We start from the raw sequence: 26,244 nt of genomic DNA on the forward strand, positions 1-26,244 counted from the left end.
GCTATGGCAAATGAAGCATTAAATAAAAAGGATGGACCAAAATTATGGCATCGAAAATCTAGATCCTAACAATGGAGGTACAAGGGATTCGTCCTAGATGCTAGACATTTGCCCCACCTTGAGCTCTGCTTCCCACATCTTGCAGAGCACAAGTGCAACACACACGACATTCTGATCAAACAAGAATGGGGAGAGCGATGATCGCTTGCCCTCTATGTCCACCGGGATGCCATACATCACCTGACAGTCGGACTCTTGAATAGTGCACCACGCTAACTCGACACCCATTCCTGCAAACCTTAGTTGTACCGACACATCTCCAAAAAATAGAAAGCATTCATCATCCCTCTAATTCAGATGAGCAGACTCAAACTGAAACAAACGTGCATTATTTTGAAATTCAATTGAGATGGATGTGAGTTCAATAGGGTGCCTAAGTTCTCTAGTGAAGGGCGTGGATGGAATCTTCCATTCTCGTGGCTGTCTCTTCTTCTCCCCAAGCACAAAAGAGGGCAAAGGGGACACCTATTGGGGCAAAGATGAGGGATCAAGAGGAGGTGCGGTTTTACGCCTGTCCGCTGCGACAGATACACATTAGTTTCATTTCTCAACCAAAGCTTCAGATGAAATAGTAGACAACAGCTTAATAACCTAAGACGACCTGCCAATGTTATTCTGCAAATGAAAATAACAACAATAGTACAAAAATAACCGAGTCCCGCCAGCAAGGGATAATGCGTTCTATATAAAATTGTTAAGCCATAGGAGAGAAAGATGGCGTACCTCCTGAAAGTCGCCTAGAGGGGGGTGAATAGGCGAAATCTGAAAATTATAAATTTTGAACACAAACTTCATCCGAGGTTAGCATTAGAATGAGTATTAATGAAATCGGGAGTGCGGAAGAGAAGTTCTTGCTATGAGTTGCTCAATCAATACGGATAACTTTGGTAGCCAACTCAAAACTATCACAAGCAAGAGAACTAGAGAGGGGAGAGGAAAGAAACAAATCGTCGCAGAGTATGAACAATGCAAAAGACGCGGACGATTTGTTTCCCGAGATTCGGTTTCAAGGAACCTACTCTCCGCTGAGGAGTCCACTAAGAACGAATCTCTTTTAACTTTTTCCCTCTTTCAAACTATCACGAAGACCGGTTAAGTTTTCTTCTCAATCTCGGGGATATCAAGTCCCGCAAGGACCTCGACCTCCAAACAAAGAATCGGAGCCTCTTGCTTCACGTTTACAAGAAAGAGAATGGGGAAGAGAGTGAGAAACAATCAAAGTTCAAATGATCACAAGACCTTGCAACTTTCAAATACGGTAGCTGCTATATATCTTAAAACACGAATCAATCAAATACGGCGCGGGAACGACAGAAGGTACACGCATAAATCGATGAACCCATAGATACTGTATCTTCTCATCAAGCTCTTAATTTGCTAAACAAGCACATGCTTAGCGCAGCAGTGTGGATTGTCATCATGGCTGTTGCTTTCTTGCTTGATTTCGGTCGATTCGTCCTTCGTTTCTCGACTTTCTAACTCCCTTCTAGATCTTGACGATGAGCCTGTTTTTTTGCTGGTTGGTTCCAATAATGCCGGAATCGAACGGGTTAAACAGACAAAAAAAACTAATTTTACCCATAATAAAAAATAAAGTTGCGTGTATTAGATTTGTATATATCACATACGTCAACTGATTGGATATATATGATGGGATAAGGACTCTTCAGCTATTATCTATTTATCTCGTAGTATCTCTTCTTAACAGAACCCCTATAAATTCCCTACGATCGATCCCTTGGCTCCACCTATCACTTTTCCTTCCGATCAGATCCTCTCAGTTATCATGGCGGGCGGCGCCTTCACCGAGAAGGGCAAGCAATATCCGGGGAAGATGACGGTGTTCGTCTTCCTCACCTGCCTCGTCGCCTCCTCCGGCGGCCTCATCTTCGGATACGACATTGGCATCTCAGGTATGTGCATGTGCTCACCTCGGCTCCGATCCGTCGTCCAGTCCACCAATCTGGATGATCAAGCTAGCGAATCGCATGCATGCGATGATGAGTGCAGGCGGCGTGACGTCCATGGACCCGTTCTTGAAGCGCTTCTTCCCGTCGGTGTACGCCAAGGAGCAGGAGGTGGTGGAGACCAACCAGTACTGCAAGTTCGACAGCGTGCTGCTGACGCTCTTCACCTCCTCGCTCTACCTCGCGGCGCTCGTCGCCTCCCTCTTCGCCGGCTACATCACCAAGAGGTGCGGCCGCAGGGTGTCCATGCTCGGCGGCGGCGCCATCTTCCTCGTCGGCGCCGTCCTCAACGGCCTCGCCCAGAACGTGGCCATGCTCATCATCGGCAGGATCTTTCTCGGCATTGGCGTCGGATTCAGCAATCAGGTACATCTTCTTAATTTGCATGTACTGTAGTTGTTTTGTTACGTGCTGTAACACCCGGATTTTAGGGGTCCAAAACCCGGGCGCTAACATAAACACCAGGTATGCTGGGACCAAGTCTCACACATATGATGTAAAGTGGCACAGGATCGAATGTCACATCTTTATATATAACAGGAGTTCTATACAAAATAAATAATTACATTATAAGGAGACAACGGTCCAGCAACCCAAAGTTGACTGGGAGACAACGACCTAGACCTCTCACGAACTCATCACCGCATCCTCCAAGCGCCTCATCCTGTAGTACCTGCTCTTGACCTGTGGGGGGGGTGTGAGACAGCAAGAGTGAGCTCACATACGTTCATCGCTCAACAAGTTGTGGGGAATAATGTGCATGAACTCGCCAAAGGTGGGAGCTCACGTGAAGTGTAAGGCTTACCAAAGAGGATGGTTAGAGCTGAGCATTGCTTTTAAAGTTGGTCAAAATTTTATTAGCAATTACTAAGTATAAGTAAATACCAACCCAATTAAGTAGTAGAACAAAAGTAACAAACTCACCTGCGATGCAATGCATATGACAAATTGAGTTTAAGTTCCATAATTTAATCATGTGAGTGTCCGAGCCGCTCATGACCGTGAGCACGGCTAGTATACCAGTTTTACACTCTGCAGAGGTTGCGCATCTTTACCCACAAGTCATGTTACCCATCTGCCAAGGGATCGCGACTTCCCATACACCTCTACCGAGGAGGCGAGGCAGGGTAACACTACGAGGCCTTTACAAAGTTCCACTAGCTTCAGAAAACCCGCTACAGTTTATAGGAAGCTCCAATGCAGGAATCCCTTGCAGGACCGCCATCACAGCAAAATCCTCCCGAGGGCCTCCCCAGGAATCCCTTGCAGGACCGCCATCACAGCAAAATCCTCCCGAGGGCCTTCCCAGGAATCCCTTGCAGGACCGCCATCACAGCAAAATCCTCCCGAGGGCCTCCCTACACTGACCACTCCCCTACTGCCCTTGCCCCTTTCGGGTAAGGTAGTCTTCCACTAGCTTTCCTAATTAATCGGCCAAGGGCGTCCCATTAAACCCTTGTGGTAGCACTGTTTTCCCGGGTGGTTCTCCATGTTCCAATTAACATAATGATCTTATCATGAACAGTGATAATAAACAGATAATAAAAGTGTGATCATGAATAATGTATCTTCATACCCAAAACCACATAAAGCACTAGCAAGTACTACCCAAAAAGTTCAGTGGTAAACAAGGTATAAAGATAGACAAACTAGGGTAACCTATTGGATCCCATCAAATTAACCTATGCAGATCATTATGATTAATTAGAACATGAGTGGGTAAAGGAAGTGATCAAGGGCACAACTTGCCTGGGTCTTGAGATTCCAGGTACCAGGATGATCTTCAGATGACTCGTGACCTCGCACTAGTCGTAGCAATACAAACAAACATGGTATAGGCAAAATGAACATCACATCAAACATATAAACAAAATACACAGTAATAATCTACATATTAAAATAAGATCACAGGAAAAAGAATTATTAATTTTGGAGTTGTAGAATTCAAGTTATGAATTTTCTAAGATTTAAGGTGATTATAATATGATTAAATGATAAATAAATTTTCTGACAGAGTTCATGTCAAAACAGTGATTCTAAATGGTAGAGAATATTATTACAAAATTTTAGGAATTGGAATGACTCAATTTGGAGCTAAAATGAATTAGTTATGAATTAATTAAGTTTCTGGATTTATTTTAACACTAAAAATCATTTTCTAAATCATTTTCTATGATTTTCCTATTCACTGGACTGGGCCTCAATTATAAGAAAGGTCAGGGGGCTCGGTGTAAGTCATCCCAGACACAGGGAACAGTGCCCGAGGGACGGCGGGTTGATTTAGTGAAACCCGAGGGGTTCTTTAACAAAATCGACCCGCGAAGGGGTAACATCTAATCTGGACCGTTGGATCACCCACGGACGGCACGGATTAGACTTAGTATAAACCGAACCGGTACACATCCACAGCCGTTAGATCGGCGATCAACGGCCCGCGCTCAACGTAACCGAGATCGACGCGCAACCCTCGGATCATGAATCTACGGTCGAACTCGATTGAACGAAGGGGTGTCTTTGATCTAATCGGGACCGTCAAAGATCGATCGGACGGTCCACGAATCGCCCCCAACCTCAGCTCAACGGGGAGCGCCGCCGAGACATCTCCACGGCGGAGATGGTCGCCGGTGCGCATCGCTCGACGCCCCTGAGCCCGAATCCCAAAATTGACCAACGCTAAACAATGTGAAGGGCATGACGGAAGCGTGCGGGTGGTAAATTACCTTGCTTCACGGCAGCAAGGCCACTGCCCATGGAGGTGTGCGGATCCGCGGCGGAGTTTGTACTCCGGTGAGCAATTCACGCCGAGCGGAAGCCAATCTTCGCAGTCTGAGCACGCGTATAGTTTCCCCGTGGTCCGGCGAACTCAACCGGCCACCCACGGGCCGCCCGGCGGCGATATAGAGCGGAGTCGACGGCGGCGGGTCGCTACGGCCCTACGAGCTCACGGCGGCGACGGTGTTGGTGCTCGGAGGTGGGTACAATTGGATGAGATGAGGGTGGGGGATCACGGCGGTCTTCTTTTATAGTCCAGGGCGCAACGGAAGCGCCGATTACTACGCGCCCGAGAGCGGAGTCCGCCAGCGACCGCGCGGAGGTTGTTTCGGTCGATCGAAGAGGATGAACCCGACAAGTGGGTCCCACGCGCAGAGAGACACGGATATGCGCAGGAAGCGGGGACGAGGTGTATGACGCGCGGGACCCGCCCGTCAGTGCGCGCGTGTGAGTCTGCCCGGTGGGGCCCTCCTGTCGGCGCGCGTCGAACGTGGAGTTGGGCCGAGCGCAGGGTAAGTCCAAGTGGGCCGAATTGGCGCCCGGTGGCCCAATTAAGCTTTTCCTCTCTTTTTTTTTACTCTTTTTAAATTCAATTCAAATTCAAACTCCTCTTTCGACCATCAAATCTCCAGATGTCCGAATTCCTACTAATGTGAATATATAGACTCTACTGTTCACCATATTATCATTTATTTTCTTTGTCATGTATTTATGGAAGGTATAAATGGTTCCATTAAAATTCCCTTTCTTCTTTTCCATAATAATCCAAATTCAAATCTAGGGTTTAATCTAAATCTTCTACTCATTATAATATATTATTTTTTTATCCATGTTACTATTGTTTTAAATGCACAAACAAACAAAAATCCAAATGATGCACAAGTTATTTAAGTGTCTCTTGTTAATTATTTATTTGTGTAAGTAAGGGGTTCACATGAAATGATAGATAGAGAAGACACACACAAACGTATAAAGGAATATAATCCCTCCTTTTAGATTTTCTTACAAAGTGGGTGTTACAAATCCTACCCCCCTTAAAAATAATCTCGTCCTCGAGATTTGTAAGAAAAGGGATATAGGAAGAGTGGTTTGCAATTTAGCTTTCAGTTTCTTAATTAGTTCAAAATCAAGAGTCTCTCTTTTTTTTCATTAGTAAGTGATTAGGAGAGCATGGGTATTATATGTATGTCCACTTTATTATGTAAGATAGAAGATGTCTTTAGGGTATATATAGGTTTGGGTAAGAAAGAGTAGGATAAGAAAAACTCCATCCAAGATTGTGGATCTTGACTCATCTTGGTGACCACACTTGATCCTTGAAGACTTGAGTTGGTGCTCATCCTCCTTTGATGAAGTTGATCATCTTCTTCAGTCTTGTCTCATTGATTAGGAGTTAGTGTATATTATTGGGCTGGGGAATATGGTTAATATAGGTATGGATGAGATAGACTACATGATGTAGGTCAAAAGTTTGTTTGATGTTAGGTGGTGGTTGATAGATTATGCAATCCATTAAGACTCTATTGATTGGGTAAGTTATGTAACTTGTTATATAGATCGAGTTGTTGTGTATGGCCAAGTTGATATAAGTCTTCAAATTAGGCTTAAGTGATTTAGGAGTATGGCCTTATCCTTTGTACCAGCATTAAGTAACTTACACTGGGTTAAATAATAGATTAGATAAAATCCAGTTTAGGTTAGATATGACTAGGTTAGACTAGTTTAGGTTAGATAGATCTACTAGGGTAGGATACCTGTTAGAATCTTTTGGGATAGGATGGATTATATGATGTAGGTAGGTTAGAATTTCTTGCTAGGTTAAAATTGAGGGGTTATGCAACTATCAGATGGTTAAGGTAGTTGCATATGGCCAAGTCGATCTGTCATTCTTAATTTAGTGCAGGGTGAACTAAGTTAAGACCTGTTTTATAGGGGTAGAGTCTAAACTATTTCATCAGTATTATCTAACATGTTTGATAAATCACTTTAGATTGGATCAGATCTAGGTTAGATCATGATTGTTAAACTAGGGTGGATAAGTATGCTTATTAGGACAAGATGGATCCATAAAGATAGAATCTTTTGAGGCCAGTTAGATCTATTAGGATAAGGATAAAATCTTTTCAAGATAAGATGAATATCTTTTAAGATGAGATGGATCTATTAAGATAAGGGAGAATCTTTTAAGATAAGATGAATTGGTTAGAATGAGAGCTTTTATGATAAGATAAATCTCTTAAGCTAGATGTGTTCCAATGGGGATAATCTAGGTTGTCTAGTTATTTTATAAATATATTTTTTTTATGCCTATGTGTATATGCAGATGCGATTGTGGACATTACTCCACAACCCATCACACTCAATCAAAGATCCAAATCAGACAAATATCATAAGAACAAACATTCAAATACATAGACACTTATAAAAATAGTTTTTTTTTTGTTCCTAGGATTAGGTCTCCTATTCCTAAAGTCACTTTAGGTACAGGATTTCAAGGTGTGGAATCCACATTTGTCTTTAGAAGGAAAAAGGTAAGAATAATCAGAGTAAAGCGGAATTAGATGAGAAATGATTAAGAAGAGTTTAGAAAAGAATCAGAGTAGCAGAGGTAAGTAAATAATGGTTGTCCGGTTCTATCTAGGTTTCGTCCTACAGTCAACATTCCTCTGATACCACTTCTGTAACACCCGGATTTTAGGGGTCCAAAACCCGGGCGCTAACATAAACACCAGGTATGCTGGGACCAAGTCTCACACATATGATGTAAAGTGGCACAGGATCGAATGTCACATCTTTATATATAACAGGAGTTCTATACAAAATAAATAATTACATTATAAGGAGACAACGGTCCAGCAACCCAAAGTTGACTGGGAGACGACGACCTAGACCTCTCACGAACTCATCACCGCATCCTCCAAGCGCCTCATCCTGTAGTACCTGCTCTTGACCTGTGGGGGGGGTGTGAGACAGCAAGAGTGAGCTCACATACGTTCATCGCTCAACAAGTTGTGGGGAATAATGTGCATGAACTCGCCAAAGGTGGGAGCTCACGTGAAGTGTAAGGCTTACCAAAGAGGATGGTTAGAGCTGAGCATTGCTTTTAAAGTTGGTCAAAATTTTATTAGCAATTACTAAGTATAAGTAAATACCAACCCAATTAAGTAGTAGAACAAAAGTAACAAACTCACCTGCGATGCAATGCATATGACAAATTGAGTTTAAGTTCCATAATTTAATCATGTGAGTGTCCGAGCCGCTCATGACCGTGAGCACGGCTAGTATACCAGTTTTACACTCTGCAGAGGTTGCGCATCTTTACCCACAAGTCATGTTACCCATCTGCCAAGGGATCGCGACTTCCCATACACCTCTACCGAGGAGGCGAGGCAGGGTAACACTACGAGGCCTTTACAAAGTTCCACTAGCTTCAGAAAACCCGCTACAGTTTATAGGAAGCTCCAATGCAGGAATCCCTTGCAGGACCGCCATCACAGCAAAATCCTCCCGAGGGCCTCCCCAGGAATCCCTTGCAGGACCGCCATCACAGCAAAATCCTCCCGAGGGCCTTCCCAGGAATCCCTTGCAGGACCGCCATCACAGCAAAATCCTCCCGAGGGCCTCCCTACACTGACCACTCCCCTACTGCCCTTGCCCCTTTCGGGTAAGGTAGTCTTCCACTAGCTTTCCTAATTAATCGGCCAAGGGCGTCCCATTAAACCCTTGTGGTAGCACTGTTTTCCCGGGTGGTTCTCCATGTTCCAATTAACATAATGATCTTATCATGAACAGTGATAATAAACAGATAATAAAAGTGTGATCATGAATAATGTATCTTCATACCCAAAACCACATAAAGCACTAGCAAGTACTACCCAAAAAGTTCAGTGGTAAACAAGGTATAAAGATAGACAAACTAGGGTAACCTATTGGGTCCCATCAAATTAACCTATGCAGATCATTATGATTAATTAGAACATGAGTGGGTAAAGGAAGTGATCAAGGGCACAACTTGCCTGGGTCTTGAGATTCCAGGTACCAGGATGATCTTCAGATGACTCGTGACCTCGCACTAGTCGTAGCAATACAAACAAACATGGTATAGGCAAAATGAACATCACATCAAACATATAAACAAAATACACAGTAATAATCTACATATTAAAATAAGATCACAGGAAAAAGAATTATTAATTTTGGAGTTGTAGAATTCAAGTTATGAATTTTCTAAGATTTAAGGTGATTATAATATGATTAAATGATAAATAAATTTTCTGACAGAGTTCATGTCAAAACAGTGATTCTAAATGGTAGAGAATATTATTACAAAATTTTAGGAATTGGAATGACTCAATTTGGAGCTAAAATGAATTAGTTATGAATTAATTAAGTTTCTGGATTTATTTTAACACTAAAAATCATTTTCTAAATCATTTTCTATGATTTTCCTATTCACTGGACTGGGCCTCAATTATAAGAAAGGTCAGGGGGCTCGGTGTAAGTCATCCCAGACACAGGGAACAGTGCCCGAGGGACGGCGGGTTGATTTAGTGAAACCCGAGGGGTTCTTTAACAAAATCGACCCGCGAAGGGGTAACATCTAATCTGGACCGTTGGATCACCCACGGACGGCACGGATTAGACTTAGTATAAACCGAACCGGTACACATCCACAGCCGTTAGATCGGCGATCAACGGCCCGCGCTCAACGTAACCGAGATCGACGCGCAACCCTCGGATCATGAATCTACGGTCGAACTCGATTGAACGAAGGGGTGTCTTTGATCTAATCGGGACCGTCAAAGATCGATCGGACGGTCCACGAATCGCCCCCAACCTCAGCTCAACGGGGAGCGCCGCCGAGACATCTCCACGGCGGAGATGGTCGCCGGTGCGCATCGCTCGACGCCCCTGAGCCCGAATCCCAAAATTGACCAACGCTAAACAATGTGAAGGGCATGACGGAAGCGTGCGGGTGGTAAATTACCTTGCTTCACGGCAGCAAGGCCACTGCCCACGGAGGTGTGCGGATCCGCGGCGGAGTTTGTACTCCGGTGAGCAATTCACGCCGAGCGGAAGCCAATCTTCGCAGTCTGAGCACGCGTATAGTTTCCCCGTGGTCCGGCGAACTCAACCGGCCACCCACGGGCCGCCCGGCGGCGATATAGAGCGGAGTCGACGGCGGCGGGTCGCTACGGCCCTACGAGCTCACGGCGGCGACGGTGTTGGTGCTCGGAGGTGGGTACAATTGGATGAGATGAGGGTGGGGGATCACGGCGGTCTTCTTTTATAGTCCAGGGCGCAACGGAAGCGCCGATTACTACGCGCCCGAGAGCGGAGTCCGCCAGCGACCGCGCGGAGGTTGTTTCGGTCGATCGAAGAGGATGAACCCGACAAGTGGGTCCCACGCGCAGAGAGACACGGATATGCGCAGGAAGCGGGGACGAGGTGTATGACGCGCGGGACCCGCCCGTCAGTGCGCGCGTGTGAGTCTGCCCGGTGGGGCCCTCCTGTCGGCGCGCGTCGAACGTGGAGTTGGGCCGAGCGCAGGGTAAGTCCAAGTGGGCCGAATTGGCGCCCGGTGGCCCAATTAAGCTTTTCCTCTCTTTTTTTTTTACTCTTTTCAAATTCAATTCAAATTCAAACTCCTCTTTCGACCATCAAATCTCCAGATGTCCGAATTCCTACTAATGTGAATATATAGACTCTACTGTTCACCATATTATCATTTATTTTCTTTGTCATGTATTTATGGAAGGTATAAATGGTTCCATTAAAATTCCCTTTCTTCTTTTCCATAATAATCCAAATTCAAATCTAGGGTTTAATCTAAATCTTCTACTCATTATAATATATTATTTTTTTATCCATGTTACTATTGTTTTAAATGCACAAACAAACAAAAATCCAAATGATGCACAAGTTATTTAAGTGTCTCTTGTTAATTATTTATTTGTGTAAGTAAGGGGTTCACATGAAATGATAGATAGAGAAGACACACACAAACGTATAAAGGAATATAATCCCTCCTTTTAGATTTTCTTACAAAGTGGGTGTTACACGTGCATGCATTCGTAACAGTTTCGTACGCATCAGCCGGATGCATGGATCTGCGTCGCGATTTATTTTTGGAACCGTTTCTCTGATCGGCTGGCCTTTTTAGCGGGCAACTGAAACTTGCTGCCAAGTGCCAACAGAGACCAAACTTCCCTGCACTGTAGAGTATGCTGCATGTGTTGTGTGCAGCCGCACCTGGAAGAGCATGCACTGCCAGAAGCTCCTAGATTTATTTTCACTTACGTTTTTTCAGTGCTAGCCAGTATTTCACATTTCTACTTACGGTTATTTTTGAACCGTCATCACAAATGGTTTTCTTAAGTCAACTGTCAATAAAAATAGCATTTTTATTTGCGGTTTTCTTTATGAAACCGTTAGTGGTAGTTTTTCTGTAGGCTTTGAACTCTTTTCTACTAATTGACAAACCGATAAATGCGAAATATTGATTTATTTCTATGCGATGGCTTGAGAGTTCATTCGTTTGTAACGGTTTATTTTACAGTTTGTAGTCATTCAGGGCATGTTTGGATCGCAGCCTCACTTGCCACATTTTGTCTAACTTTTCTGCCTAAGGTTAGTTCTTCATTTCGAACGACTAACCTTAGGTAAAGTGTGGCATAGTTAGCCACGAACCAAACAGGCCCTCAATCAGAACGTTGATCTGTATATTCATGTGTTCCCGTACGTACGCGTGTGCCCTTGCAGTCCGTGCCACTGTACCTGTCGGAGATGGCGCCGGCGAAGATGCGCGGCATGCTCAACATCAGCTTCCAGCTCATGACCACCGTGGGCATCCTCGTCGCCAACCTGATCAACTACTTCACGGCCAAGATCCCCGGCGGCTGGGGCTGGCGCATCGGGCTCGGACTGGCCGCCGTCCCTGCCGTCATCATGGTCGGCGGCTCCATCTTCCTCCCCGACACGCCCAACTCCCTGGTCGCCCGGGGCAAGGTGGAGAGCGCCCGCGCCATGCTCCGCCGCATCCGCGGCACCGACGACGTCTCGCTGGAGTTCGACGACCTCGTGGCGGCCAGCGAGGCCAGCGAGGCCATCCAGAACCCGTGGGGGACCCTCCTGCAGCGCCGGTACCGGCCGCAGTTGGTGATGGCGGTCCTCATCCCGACGCTGCAGCAGCTCACGGGGATCAACGTCGTCATGTTCTACGCCCCCGTGCTGTTCAAGACCATCGGGTTCGGCGGCACCGCCTCGCTCATGTCGGCCGTCATCACGGGCCTCGTCAACATGTTCTCCACCTTCGTCTCCATCGCCACCGTCGACCGCCTCGGCCGCCGCAAGCTACTCCTTGAGGGCGGCATCCAAATGATCCTTGCACAGGTACAGTACAGTCCTTAAGGGCCAGCATTCTTTTCTTGTTGACGACGTTGGCAAACATGTTGTACAATGCAATGCAATGCAATCCATGCAGTTCGTGCTTGGGACGCTGATCGCGGTCAAGTTCGGGACGACGGGCGTGGCGGCCATCTCGCGGCCGTACGCGATCGGGGTGGTGTTCTGCATCTGCGTCTTCGTGTCGGCGTTCGCCTGGTCCTGGGGCCCGCTGGGGTGGCTGGTGCCCAGCGAGATCTTCCCGCTGGAGATCCGCTCTGCAGCACAGAGCGTGGTGGTCGTCTTCAACATGATCTTCACCTTCATCATCGCGCAGATCTTCCTTATGCTGCTCTGCCACCTCAAGTTCGGCCTCTTCTACTTCTTCGGCGCATGGGAGATCGCCATGACACTCTTCGTCTACTTTTTCCTGCCGGAGACCAAGGGAATCCCCATTGAGGAGATGGACCGGATCTGGGCCAACCACTGGTACTGGAAGCGGTTCGCCGTCGACGGCGGCCGCAAGGTCGAGCTCACGTCCACCGCCGTATAGCAATCGTTATCTTAGTCATTAGTTCATGTTACTTTTCTACTGTCTCGTGGAAAATTGTCATCCCAAAATCATTTAATTCCTCTCCGTCCTAAAAATAGTATCAATTTTAGTGTTTTAATGAATTCTTACAATATTCTTTATTATTGGATACTTAATTTCAATTCTCGGAAAACATTGAATACCAAAACAACATAAGTTAAATATATAAATCTTCATCCTTGTTTTAACACTTCTTCGAAGTGTTATCGCGGAGGACGAAGACCTTTTAAAAAGAGATATGATTAGAACAATAAAAAATAAAACCACAACGAGTAATTGAGTGTAAAAACTCATCTGATATGTCTTGACATTTTTATTATATATTCCTTCATATCAAATGAGTTTATAAACATAATTTCGGCTTCTTAACACAAGGTGGCTCGAAAGTTCTTTGAAGGCTAAACGATACAAAACTATGCCCTCTCAAAAGGTAAATTTATGTAGGACACTGTTCATCTATTCGTAGGGAAGATGAACAGCTTCGTGGAAAATTACAAACATGCCCTAAAGTCTAGACATCTTTTATAAATGACACAGTGACATTGATGACTTTTCTCCTTCTTTCTTGTTGCACAAGTCTTGAACTTGGTATCTTTGCATGAGAAGTCTCACCCATGCCGAAGCTAGCGGCTTCGGCTCACACCTTCGTCGTTCGCATACTTGGTCGAAACTTCTCTTTACACCGCTTCGGTTTTTCTTGGCAATATCATGGCCGAAGGTTACATTCGTTCACTGTTAGCCGTGTACCTAAAACACATTTGTTTATGCCGAAGTGAATGTTTTAACGAGAAGCTTTGGCAAAAGTAGGCTCCAACATCCGTCGAACTCGTCTGGCCCAGACAAGAGACAACGCTCCTAGCCGTTCGATTTCGAGCGCCTGGGGCTTGGATCAACTATCTCACAGGCAATTACCAGCGAGGGCACGAACCAAATGAACCCTTAGACCTGATTGGGTTGGGTCCATCGTTCTTCGATCTAAATAGCTTAGTCCAAGAAGACCAAAAATACTTTCGAGCCATATCATAGAAATAGGGATGGAGCCTGGCCCTAATAAAACAAGTTGTACTTTCATCGGGTCGTACCGATCCAAGCTCGACACATATATTTAAACCATATAAAATCCATAACTTATTAAATAAAGATATTAAACAATATAAGCATCATTTGACCATATAAAGTCTAAATATTACAACCATATAAAGTTTATAACTTACTAAATTAAAAAATAAATAATGTTGGCTTCCTTGGCACAAGCTGGCCCAAGTCTAACCATGCGTGTGAGTCGTGCTAGAGACTTTGACATGCCGAAATTTAAGGACTGACTCATACACGACCTATATCATTTTATCTTGAGCCGTACTTTAGCATCCTATTTTTGGGTGGTGTGCCGTTCAAAAAAGCTCAGACCATGTATGTAGCGCCGTAGCGGTAGTACGAGGTAGTCGGGAGAGTAGGAAAAAACGGCCTGGCTGAGGTAGCGCTAAGTAGCCGGGTTTTTTTTTATGCGTCATGTTCAGGTACCGGTCGAGATTCGATTTTGAGAGTAAAATTGTCATCCCTAATCCACTTTATATTATGTACTGTAAAAAAGTTTTAGAGATAGAAGGTGAGTAGGTTGCTGTTTTCCGGCTACCACTACGCCGCCGCGGGGACCGGGAAACCCTTGGCCACCGCTTCTAGAAACGACCCGGTGTCCATCTGTCGTCCGAGACGAGTCAGCACACCACGCGTCAGGCTACGCTACCGCTACAGCAGCCGACACGGAAACAAAACCAGCGCACGGATATAGGCGACCCACCTTCCACAGGGATCCTTTCTTTATCCGCCACCCAAACCCGGCGAACCGCCCGCCCCGCCGCGCCAGCCAATCCCCACCTCAAATAACCCCCGTCGACCGCGGCCGCGGCCCCACCCGCCCGCCGAGGGGAAATAATAACAAACAAAGCGCGCACATCCACACGCCACTGCCGCACGAATCGAGCCGCCGAAAAGGCGCAGGCGAAGCCAGCGGGGAGAGAAAACGGGCGGGATCCCCACCGCCTCGCGCGCAGCGGCGGCGGCGGCGGCAATGGAGGTCACCTCCTCCCCCTCGCCTTCCGCGCCGCCGCCGGCCTCCTCGAAGCCGGCGCTCCAGCTCAACCCCGCGGCCGTCCTCCTCCGCCGCCTGCCGACCCCGACCCCAACAGCGGCGACGCCCGTCACCGCGACGGCGCCCCCCGCGCGGCCCGCCACCGCGTCCAACCCGCTCGCGGCCTTGCTCGTCCCCTTCTGGCGCGGGCTGCGGCGAGCGCCGAAACAGCCGGTCCACCCCGCCTCCGCCGCCGCGGCGCGGAGGGCGGCGGAGCAGCAGGAGGCGGAGGCCGAGGCGGAGGCGCGGCAGCTGGTGGGGTGCGCGGTGCCGCTGTTCCGGCCGTACGTGGCACAGCTGCCGTGGCACGGCGGCGCGCGGGCGTGGCTGTCGAAGCTGTTCCCGCGCTACGGCCACTACTGCGGGCCCAACTGGTCCAGCGGCAAGGAGGCCGGCTCCGTGCTCTGGGACCGCCGCCCCGTCGACCACCTCGACTTCTGCTGCTACTGCCACGACATGGCCTACGACACCCACGACCAGGCCCAGCTCCTCCGCGCCGACCTCGCCTTCCTCCGCTGCCTCGAGGGCAGTCGGCACACGCCCGCGCGCGACGGCATCGCCGCCGCAGCCATCTACCGCGCCATGTGCATCTTCGGTGAGCCCAGTTCCCCGTTGCCGATCTTCGCGCCGTAGCCTGAAAACCTAGCATATCGATGAAGCGATTGGTCAGCCTGCGTCCGTGCGTGCTTTCAGGACTGAAGACGATCCTGATCCCGTACCGGACGAACCTCGTGCGGCTGCAGACGGGGCCCAACTACGCGGATTTCTTCGCCGATTTCGTGAAGAGGGTCGCGTCGTCGTCGGGCAGGCCGACCGGCGGCGAGAAGCAGAGGCTGTGAACGAATTTGCTCGCCTCGTCCTACATGTAAAGGTGGTAGATCGAGCCGAATTGGTTGGGGCCTTGGGGGGATGAGATCGTAGTGATTGTCTATATAGGTAGCTTGAGTTTTTTTTTAATCCAGATATGGCCAGGGAAATTGAGTCTTCCTGTGTGTGTGTGTCTAATTGGGTAATTGTAGCAACTGATTCGAAATTTAAACTTTGGGGTTTCTACTGTGAATATAGCAAATGTCTAATTGGGTAACAGTGGGTTGCATAGCTATTAGCAAATGTGGTGATGCCCTTTGTTGAAAAGAGAATTTGAGCTTCAAGACCAAATATAGGGATGGCAACGCTGTAAACACCGGGTGTATGGGGCTGTTTGGTTCGTGTCTAAATGTGCCACACTTTGCCTAAGGTTAGTCGTTCGAATTGAAGAACTAACCTTAGGCAGAAAAGTTAGGCAAAGTGTGGCAACTTAGGCATCAAACCAAACAGGCCTTATATCGTTGTTTCAGGTTGGACAGAAGCTAGGGCAACTTAGGCCAAACAAGGCAGAAATTTCACAAGAATCATACATGAATTTCTCAGGAGGGTAGCTGGATCGTAAGCACTGCAGGTGCTCAACGTCTTCCTCACCAAAGGACAATGAACGTCATGTTCCTCTAGCTACTATCCATCACTTAGGGCTTGGGCTTGTTTGTTCGGTTCTACCCTAATCTATATGAATTGAGTGGGTTTCAATCTCTACTAAGTCAAAATCTCTCATAATCCGTATCAATCCTATCAATCCCCTTCAATCTATATGGATTAAAAATAATCGAACAAGCCCTTAGAGGGTGTTTAAATACACTATAACTAATAGTTAACTGCTAAAATTAGCTAAAGACATTAACTAATAGTTTAGCTATTAACTATTTTTAGCAAATTAGCTAATAATTAATAAGCTAATTTTACTAGTAAATTTTTAGCTAACTCCCGTAGGATGGAGATAGCAACTGAGCAAGCAAAGAGTTCAAATCTGGTTCGCCATATTTGGATACGAAAGACGATCCTTGTATGGTGTGATGCCGGACGGCTGCGGTGTCGGATCTCCTTTCTGTGTACGGTATTTTATTTTTATAGATTGTAATTACAGCAGTCGAACAGCTGCAGTATTTTAAGGTTTTAGGGTTTAGGATTCGAACAGATGCAGTAGTTGTGGCTGATTACATGCTTTACAAGAGAAGGAGCAAGACAGGACAAGACTCTGTTTCCAGGTGATTGTGAGCCTCTGCATTTCATTGATCAAGCCGCCGGTACCGGCTTGTTTTCAGAGCTCAGACCCATCTCAAAGGTGCGGCGAATTCAATGAGACTATACGGGTGTACACTTGAGCCAAGCAGGTGTTGAAATAGTATGCTACTGATATTTAGATCTATACTGTCCTAACATAAGCATGTGGAAACATCCGTGGGAAATAAGTGTGCTTCGCCTTGACGACCAACCAATACAAAAAGAAGCAGGGGATATGAGCGATTGCCATGCCGAGGTACCTGCACCAAATTCAGATTGCTGTAGGCATTCCCGGATAGTAAATGATGGTATGAGAGGAGGTAGATGCCAGTACCATATAGGAGCTCCAGATGATGAAAGGTCCAGAAACGGGTATGGCCACCTGAAAAAGCAGAAAAGGATCACAGTTCCGTCACTGAAGGTACCACATCAGTCCTCATTCATGAGGCCCTGTTTGGAAACGTAGTATTTTTGCAGTTTTAAAACAATACTATGGTATTTGATGATACTATAGTATTGGAACACAAAAGGTGTTTGGTTTGTACAGGCAAAACACAGTTTTAAATACCATGGTTTACCTGAAACCGTGGTATTTTTGGAGTTTTCGAAACTTCACTCAGGACCTCAGTTTTCTTCTCTTCTCTCCATATACTTTGTTTTTCTAATGGAACCAAACAGATCTCGGTTTTGAGGAATACTATGGTTTTACTATGGTAAAGTAATACTATAGTATTTTTGTCATGTACAGTTGTAAACTATAGTATCTCAAAACTACATCATTTCAAAACTGCATTTCCAAACAGGCCCTCAGATGCATGCATAAATGAACCGAAGGCAACATTACAATATGCATTGCATTGATGACATACCAACATATAGACATATAGTAAGATAAACTACAGGAATTGAGAAATTAGGATATACTACTTTGCTAATAAGAGTGTGCCAACATGCATGGCCAGCACCAAACAGTGAATTTGCAGCGAATTTGCAGCGTATTCGGAAATCTGAATGAAATCACGACACAAGCTGAATAGTGAATACACATGCCAAATTGCTTTAAGACAATACTACACGTCACATGGGTATGGAATTGCACATCAACAGATGCATGGCCATTGCAGGGTTCAACGAAAGCATTTTACATTTGTCTCCTTTTCTTTATAAGTTAATATACTAGCTTGTAGGTTTTGCTTCATCTTTCTCTTGGTGTACACAATTTACTAACATAAAGATGCATCCAATCCGAGAATACTAAACCAAAGGCGTTCCATTTAGTTCTCTAAATTATGCAGCAAGTGAGAAAATCTACCAGGATAAGCTTCCACAAGCATGAAGGACCCACTGGAATGTTACATAGGCGCAGCTCCAGAAAACAAAGAAAGCCATTCGGTACCAGGGGAAGGGCTGAAAATCCATGAGTCTTAAGTAATTAAACCAACTGCACAATGGGCAAATCAAAATAACTAACAAGTAATCTCACCATATTGTTGAGAACTGTGTCTATAAGTAGAAAAACAGCATTTAGGGAGTGCATGCCATCAGTGACCTGCATGAAATTTTGGTGGACAAGATGGCAAGATATAAGGCACTGCGTAAAAAAAAACAGTCGAGTTGGTGAAAATAAAACAGCTTAGGTCCTGCTGTTTGGAAGCACCCAGTTTTTAAGAAACTAGTTTATAGAAATTGAGGTGGTTCCAAACATACCAATTTATGACTTAGATTATAGAAATTAGATTCTCGGTTTCTTAAAAACCAAGAAGCTGACCTCTCCTTCCTTGCTAAAAGATAAAAATTGGTTTCTTAAAAACTGGGTTGCTTCCAAACAAGGCCTTAATCAGTTAATCTTCTGAGTTCATTTGTGCCCTATGTTTCCCATTTTGACTTCTCAAATTTTCAGGTGGTCATTTCTAGGCCATAACAGAGATCAGACAAAACTAGATTTGCCTCCAAAAGGGCTTCAATTGGAAGATGGACAGCATGGAATTCAGAAAATGCCAGGGCAATTGCTCTATCATATGGCATATAGGCTTTGCTAACTAACATAATGAGATAATGGCACATTCAACACAGACTATTTGACTTGATGTTTAGAGTTCATGTTTTGTTTTTTACCACTCAATATAATGGTGAGTGCATGATACCACTGCGATATATGGAGCATTTAACTTGTGCCCTTTAGTAAGACAGGGCTTGCTAATGCTGTGAACAATTGAGTCCTCTAATGTCTAGTACCACGAAAGCATAGTAGGAACAATATGTACAAAGGTAGGACTGTCGACATACCAACGCTAACCCAAACTTGTCACGGTAGAAAAATGGCACAAGAAGCCCCCAAAATGTGACATCGGTCAACATTGTTGCACCTGCGCTAGTCTGCAGAACGCCAAGAATATCAGTGAAGATTCATCACTTAAGAGCGACACACATCATCAATTGTTCAATCAAGTGTTCATTAGCAGGCAGAAGCTTTGCACTGTGGTGCATATGGGAGTGTTTTAGGAAAAGAAATTGGTAAATGGCCAAGGCAGCAAAAACTAAAGAAAAACTACATGAGCTAAATTCCCTAGTTTGAGGCATGAAATCATTTTGACTTCTGAATCACATTTCACAAGTTGATATTAGCAGCATCTGCATAGTTACAACTCGAAAGAAACTAAATAAGGTGGATAAACGCTCATCAAACATGATGCTGTGACCAATCATCAAATGTTGGTGTGGCACATTCCACACAGTGGTGAGAATATCTCCAACAGCTTATATATACCCATATTCAAACTTTACTCTGTAAACAATATGTGTAGACTGCTACAGACGGCCTAACACTGAATTGGCCGGACCCCATCAAAAAAACACTGAATTGGCAGGACTATCCAGACAACATAAAACACACAAATATGTAATTCTTAACAAGGAAAAGAATATAGTACAAACCTGGTATATGATTTGCATGCACCGGCCCCAGAACCCTGCTCTTCTCTCATTCGCTATTTGTTCATAATAGCTCACCATCATTTTTGTCTCATCTTTTTTCCTCTCTCCAGAAATGGAATTGGAAACATCACGATTTTCGACATCAGCATTAAGAAATCCATGGGATTCATCGGATTTCCTCAAACTTTTCCTTGAGTAAACCCAGCAGCCATGGGCTGATATAGCTGTGGCAAACTAAGAGTAACAAACCCAAGAAAAACAGTGAAGTCAACAAAAGGTTAACAGATAAACTAAAAAAAAGGAATTCTTGAAAACTGGTTGCTGTTAGTAAAGTGGCAGCGGAACACAAACAAAAGCAGGCAACATACCGCAAAATATATGGTGACTAATAGAAATGTCCACCTGCAAAACCATTTCGAAGAATAAAGCTTGGAGTCAAAATGAGAGTTAAGAAACAAGCAACACGAGTAAGCACAGCAGCAGCTGATAAGAGTGCGATCAAGTGCACGCCAGGTAGTGTGTGTCAATCTGTGGGGGTGAATCTTTAGGTCTGTTAGCTGTATAGATTGAAATTGCTAAGGGCTTGTTCGGTTAGCAGTGGATTAAAGGAGATTAAATCACTTCCTATTCAAAATTAAATAGAAAGAGATTTAATCCCCTTCGTTTATTTAGGTACTCTAGTATTCACCATAATACGCATGTATTGAGGCAAACTGAGATGCTCAATATATGATGATTAGAGTGAATACTAGAGTACCTAAACAAAGCCTTAGAGCTTGTTCGGTTATGGGTGAGTTGAGGAAGATAAGCAGGGATATAATACCCTCCTCAATAATACACCTCTAGTCGAATGAGCCATCAATCCCCTCCAAACCTCTTGCAAACGAACAAGGCCTGATTGGGAAGCCTGTCCATTGGCTCATTTATTTTGACTCGGCCACGTGCTTAGCCCAACTTCCTAGGTACACGCTAACTCGAACCACATTGTAAAATGACATACACGCAAGTATAAGATATGCCAGCAGGAATTAAGTGTATAGTAGTAACACTTGTCTGTTTTTAGCATTAGCAAATAAGCCGAGAGGGAGAGAAAGTACGACGCCTTGAGGAGGAGGATGGAGTGACCGTACTGGGTGTAGAAGTAGAAGACGGTGAGGCCGTGCCCGACGAGGAGGCGCGCCAGGAGCGCGACGGCCGCTGCGAGCGCGAAGGCGCGGTAGGCGAGGAGCCAACCCGGGTGGAGGCGCGCCCAGCAAGAGACCCAGAGGTCGGCCGCGCGCAGAGGCGGCGCCGCCCTCCGCAACCGCGGCAGTAGCGCCGCCGCGGCCGCCGCGGGGAGCGCGATGAGCGCGCCGCAGACGAGGACCTGCCACCGCAGCCAGTACGCCGCGCTGTCCGCCGGCGACAGCGACATAGCGCCGAGGGCGGGTACCCTTAGGCCTTAGCTTCGGCGAGCTCGCGGACGCGGGGGCGGGTGGGAAGTTGGGTCGATCGCTAGTCGCTACCGCAAGAAGCAGTTGAATGCGACGACGAGGAGGGGCAGGGAGGTGGAACTCTGGGCTCTGGGCCCTGGGCCCTGGGCTCTGGGCCTGGTGGGAACTCTTGGGTTCGTACGGCTGGGCGGCTGGCTCGCTGCTTTGTGTCGGTGTCGTGCTGTGCGCGCCGCCCGTTGAGGGCTTGAGGCTGCGTTCCGGTTCCGGGCTGGTCGGGCTGGACCTGGACGGCCGACGGGGAGCGTTGGTTCTGGGTTTGGCGCCGGAACGGACTTCTACAGGGACACATTTGGACCCTGATGTCACTACATACGTGTCAGAAGTCAGATTGCTCGAGGTCGAACTGTGATGTTTGGCCGTTTTTTAATGGACCTGTTTTCTTCGGCTTTTTTCTCACCATCATTTCTGCGAGAATAATCTAAGTATTATATGGATTAGGTGTGAAAAAAGATAAAGTGGTTTAAAGGGTTCATGATCTAGAAAGCAATAGATTCCTATTATCATGACGATTCGGCCGATTTTGTGTTCATGTTAATTTTAGGCGGTTTTTTACTAAAGCAATTTTTATAGAAACTGACTGAAAAACTGGCGCATTTAGCGATCTATAACATTTTTTGGTGGCCAGAAGCTGGAAACATCCCAAATAAACAGGGTCAATGTCGTCATTGTCTCCTGTTTTCTTTGAGAGAAAACGTTGTGCCCTAATTAGCTTAATAAAAAACAAAACTATATATTTAAAAAATATATTTTATTGAATCACAAAATAAACGCAAGCGCACATATGTGTATACAAAATCACCCCTATAAAAAATACAGCAAACACTCTACTCCTATGAGGCCTTCTTTAAAACACGAGAAATTTTCTCGTTTTCTATATTTTTCTATGAAAATAAAGTGATTTCTATAAGGCCCCGTTTGTTTGGTTGGAATTGAATTCCATTCCAATAATAATAATTTAGACACAAACTAATTAAGTTATTATATTTGTATATGTAATTTACTTGTATATTATCCTAAATTATACGAGAGAGATAATTATAAACTATATTTATACTATAAAAAAGCAAGTAGAAGAGTTTGCTATAAGTTGTACATTAGAAATGTAGCATGTAAATTTATAGAATCAATTTCTATATCTCACCCCATGAATTTGAGATAGGCTTATATATAAATGTTGGAAAGTTATGGAATGTCACATTCTAAAAAATAGACTACTTCATTAGTTAGATTCTAATTCCTCAAAATCAAGGGAAACAAACGGGCCCTAAAATTATTTTCTTGTGGAAGTGAATCTCAGGCTACAGTTGAAAAATCATTTTCATCTGTCACATACCAAAATACTCCCTCCGTCCTAGGATATAAGGCGTAACCACCTCTGGTTCAAAGACCAAGAAATGCATTTAATTGTCTCTATGCCACTGCATCGATATACGTATGTATAGAGAGAGCACGCCTTATATTGTGGGACAAGAATAAAAAGTGGTTACGCCTTATATCTTGGGACGGAGGGAGTACAAGTCTAAAGCTAGATTGTAGTCGTTATCTTATGGGCTTGAGTTCCACAATATATGGATGGGATAAGGGTTTATATATTTTTTTCTCGGCCTATGTGAGAAGTTTTTTTCTAAGTACCATCCTTGAAGGTCGAGTTTTTTTTATACTTGCCCCTCTAACATGTTTGGCAATCACCTTAAGAAGGGAAGGCTAAACAATCACCTTCACCCTGACACACACTCAGGAGAGCAGGTGTCCCAATACTACCATGTATGCATGCCATTGCATTTGAAACCATATCTGGTCAGGCAATCATAGCCAATTGACATGGAATGGAAAAATCTCTATAGCCATGACTCTCATGCAATAAGAGGTACAATGAACCATATTGAGCTCCATTAAGGCACACATTCTCACTCTAAGCAAGGACTGATTAGGACACAGGGGCATATGCAGGATTTTTGTATAGAGGGTGCCATAATCAATATTTAATAGTTTATATTTAGTATATGAGTGTCAATTTAAATTTAACTTAATAGACTACATATTTTTATCAAACACAAACAAATAAATAACCAATATTTATTGAACTAATCATTGTTTTTATACTTTTTACTACTTACAAATTACTAGTAATTAGTATGTACTTATATATTTGTACAAACCATAGGAGGGGCCATGGCCTTGACAGCCTCCTGTCTACGCCACTAAGGACACTTCAATAGGTATTATTACATTGGTGCATGTTTGGTCTACGCAGTATTGCTATAAAACTGTCTCTAGCAAATTGTGCATATGATCGTGCAAAACACTATAGATAACACTGTTTGTACAATGAAGTTTGAAATAAAAGGTGATCCAAGCCTCAGGTATGAGAGCAACGTTTAAGAAAGGACATGAGTAATTGGCTCCATGATAGTTAGGACCCACAAGTAATGCATACATTTAAGCTCACCGTCCCTTGTACTGTAAAAGAGAGGTGCAGCAACGTTTAAGGGCTCTCTCTCATTCGGTTCTACACAAGTCCTAGCTGGCTAGCTCTAGTCGAGTAGTCGTCACCAAATACCAGCCAAACGTGATCAATATAATTTGGCCAAGGCCCATACAGTTAGAGTTGGTCTAGCTCGCCACAACAATATCGTCTTGTAGGTGGTCTTGGAGTCTCCTGGTGCTGGAGTTTGTAATCCGTGCATCATCTGCTTATATCAATACATGATCAGTAAAAGAACGTAGGGTAGGGTACTATGAACACTATGGCATGATCCTCTATAAACAAATTCGTGAATATTCGGCTCTTTATGTATTTACGGTCTAGACGATATGCCAGCTTGGCAGGTTAAATCAGTGTATTTACGGTCTAAACAATCATGCTAGTACTAAAGGTCCAAAGTGACAAGATTGGGGGCACACACATGTGACTGTACTACCTGGAAAGTTGTGTGAAAAAAAGGCTACGAGGCAGCAGGCTATGCCCTACGATAGAGATGAGATCGTTTTATTGCTGGGTAGTTGTTTTATCGATCGATCTGTGTTGTTTTTGTCATGCACCTGAACCGAACTGGACGCTCTCGTGGAATTACCGAGAGCTAGCCTCACTACCTCCACGGTCACACGCACAAACACAGAGATCTCAAGCGAAAATTTTGATTTTCTGCACCGGACCGGACCAGTCGAATTCGGTTCATATACAACAGGCCTCACGTCTTTAGGACGAAATGGTTTTCTGAATGAAGCATCCAGGCAGAAGCTCGCAATGCAAGGCACCTGTGGCTCCGAACTGTGAAGCTGTCTGCAGTAGCTTTATTATCCCCTCCTTTATCTTATCTCTTATTTTAAACTTCACCCTATAAATATTGTAATCTACAGTGTAAATCTTCTATTTTACACGATTTGCTACGAATAGTCTAAGGTTGTATCAAGACAGAAAAAAACAATGTATCCATTGACAAAACAAACTGGTCACTCACCCGAGGTCCAATTCTAGCCAAGGCTAAGACATACGGCGAGTTGGCAACCACTATCGCTGCACTTTTTCCGCTGGCTGTTGGTTGGTACGCACCTACCAAGGCTATCTCTAATGGCTCATATCCCATTCCATATCTCACATCCTATTTTGAATTTCACTATATAAATAGTGTTGTCTATAGTACAAAACAATATTTTGCACGACTATATGCACGACATGTTGGACACAAACTAAGGACATGTATAATAGATGTCTTGAACTTTGTATTCGGCTATATCTAGGGGCCGAAATATAAAAAACTCAAAGTGTCTCTTAGCTCTATGCACGAGGTAGAAGACAACTGATCGGTGCATTGATCTTATTAAACACTTTGATTGGTGCAATGAATATAGTAACACAAGTTTTAGACACATTCGTTGTATCATATTATGTCTTGGTTGTGTCTTGTGCTTAGAGTAACGTGCAAGGGATTCAGAGTTGTACATGCCTTAATGCTATTGACAACCCATTGTTTCTTGTCATGATATCCAAAGTTGCCATATCATATGTTGTTATATGAGATATAGTTGTCTCAATGTATAGTATCATATGTTATTTCGTAGTCCCCACAAGACAATTAAATGCTAGATGTGTACAAAGAGTATGAATTATGATCCACTTGGATGGTTTCAAGTTTCGATGCCTTGATTTCGTGCCTGAGCGGTATCTCCCTAAAGATACTGCTTTATTCTCTTTTCTCTTTACTCATATGTCAAATCAGTTTTTATCTTACATGGTTTGTATTAAGTGAGTATGACACCATGCGCTGAGAATAACCTAACATGCTAAAAGAGCAAGCATAAGTGTGTGTATGTGGTATGTGTGTTTGTTGAGTGATGGGTTACACTTACACCTGCTTTGTTGCTTGATCCTGACGTGTCGGGCGGTGGCACATAACGTCGTTACGGTCACATCGCTTTTATTACCAGTGTCCTAAGATTGTTTGCATTGGTTCCCATCTCCTCTCCCCCTCCCCTCAGTTAGCGATGAAAATAGACCTCTAAGTACTGCAATAGTTCCCTCTATTCATGCCACTACGCTAGCAGGATCGTCTCTCTCCCCTTTCTGAAGGCACGATATTAGCTCGTCCTCCCATGTAGTCGTCATTGCCTTCCACCGTGTTGTGCCTCGTGGGTCGTTCCTCCTCATCGTCGGCTTCGCCTTCGTCCTCGGGAGCGATATTATGGTACTCCTCCGCGCTCCAGCCTGTTCCTCTGCCTCGCTGGAGGCCCAATGCGTTGACGACATGCCCCATTCCCCACTCATTTTCGCCATGGTAGAGGACGAGCTCTTAGCGCCGCATCCCCTGTCGTGCACGCAGA

General features: G+C 44.8%; 3 protein-coding genes across 3 annotated transcripts; 2 read left to right on the plus strand and 1 right to left on the minus strand.

Moving 5' to 3' along the window:
• The first annotated feature begins 1,732 nt into the window (after positions 1–1,732).
• LOC103647909 (sugar transport protein MST8) lies at positions 1,733–12,817 on the plus strand. Its single transcript, XM_008672401.2, has 4 exons — positions 1,733–1,973; positions 2,071–2,393; positions 11,562–12,191; positions 12,283–12,817. Exons 1-4 carry the CDS (start codon positions 1,847–1,849, stop codon positions 12,733–12,735), a joined length of 1,533 nt encoding a protein of 510 aa, XP_008670623.1. The 5' UTR covers positions 1,733–1,846; the 3' UTR covers positions 12,736–12,817.
• A 1,773-nt stretch (positions 12,818–14,590) lies between these two features.
• On the plus strand, positions 14,591–15,986 carry LOC100275077 (uncharacterized). The gene is made up of 2 exons (NM_001165483.1): positions 14,591–15,497; positions 15,596–15,986. The coding sequence occupies exons 1-2, from the start codon at positions 14,843–14,845 to the stop codon at positions 15,739–15,741; spliced, it is 801 nt and encodes a 266-aa protein (NP_001158955.1). The 5' UTR covers positions 14,591–14,842; the 3' UTR covers positions 15,742–15,986.
• Positions 15,987–16,984: 998 nt separating this feature from the next.
• On the minus strand, positions 16,985–21,441 carry LOC100277315 (uncharacterized). The gene is given in 8 exon segments (NM_001150915.1): positions 16,985–17,256; positions 17,331–17,378; positions 18,309–18,403; positions 18,480–18,545; positions 19,283–19,372; positions 19,931–20,164; positions 20,299–20,332; positions 21,061–21,441. Coding segments are annotated over 8 exon segments (969 nt in total). The 5' UTR covers positions 21,345–21,441; the 3' UTR covers positions 16,985–17,138.
• Between the last annotated feature and the right edge of the window lie 4,803 nt (positions 21,442–26,244).

The sequence above is a fragment of the Zea mays genome, chromosome 2, assembly GCF_902167145.1.
Source record: "Zea mays cultivar B73 chromosome 2, Zm-B73-REFERENCE-NAM-5.0, whole genome shotgun sequence".
Lineage (NCBI taxonomy): Eukaryota > Viridiplantae > Streptophyta > Magnoliopsida > Poales > Poaceae > Zea > Zea mays.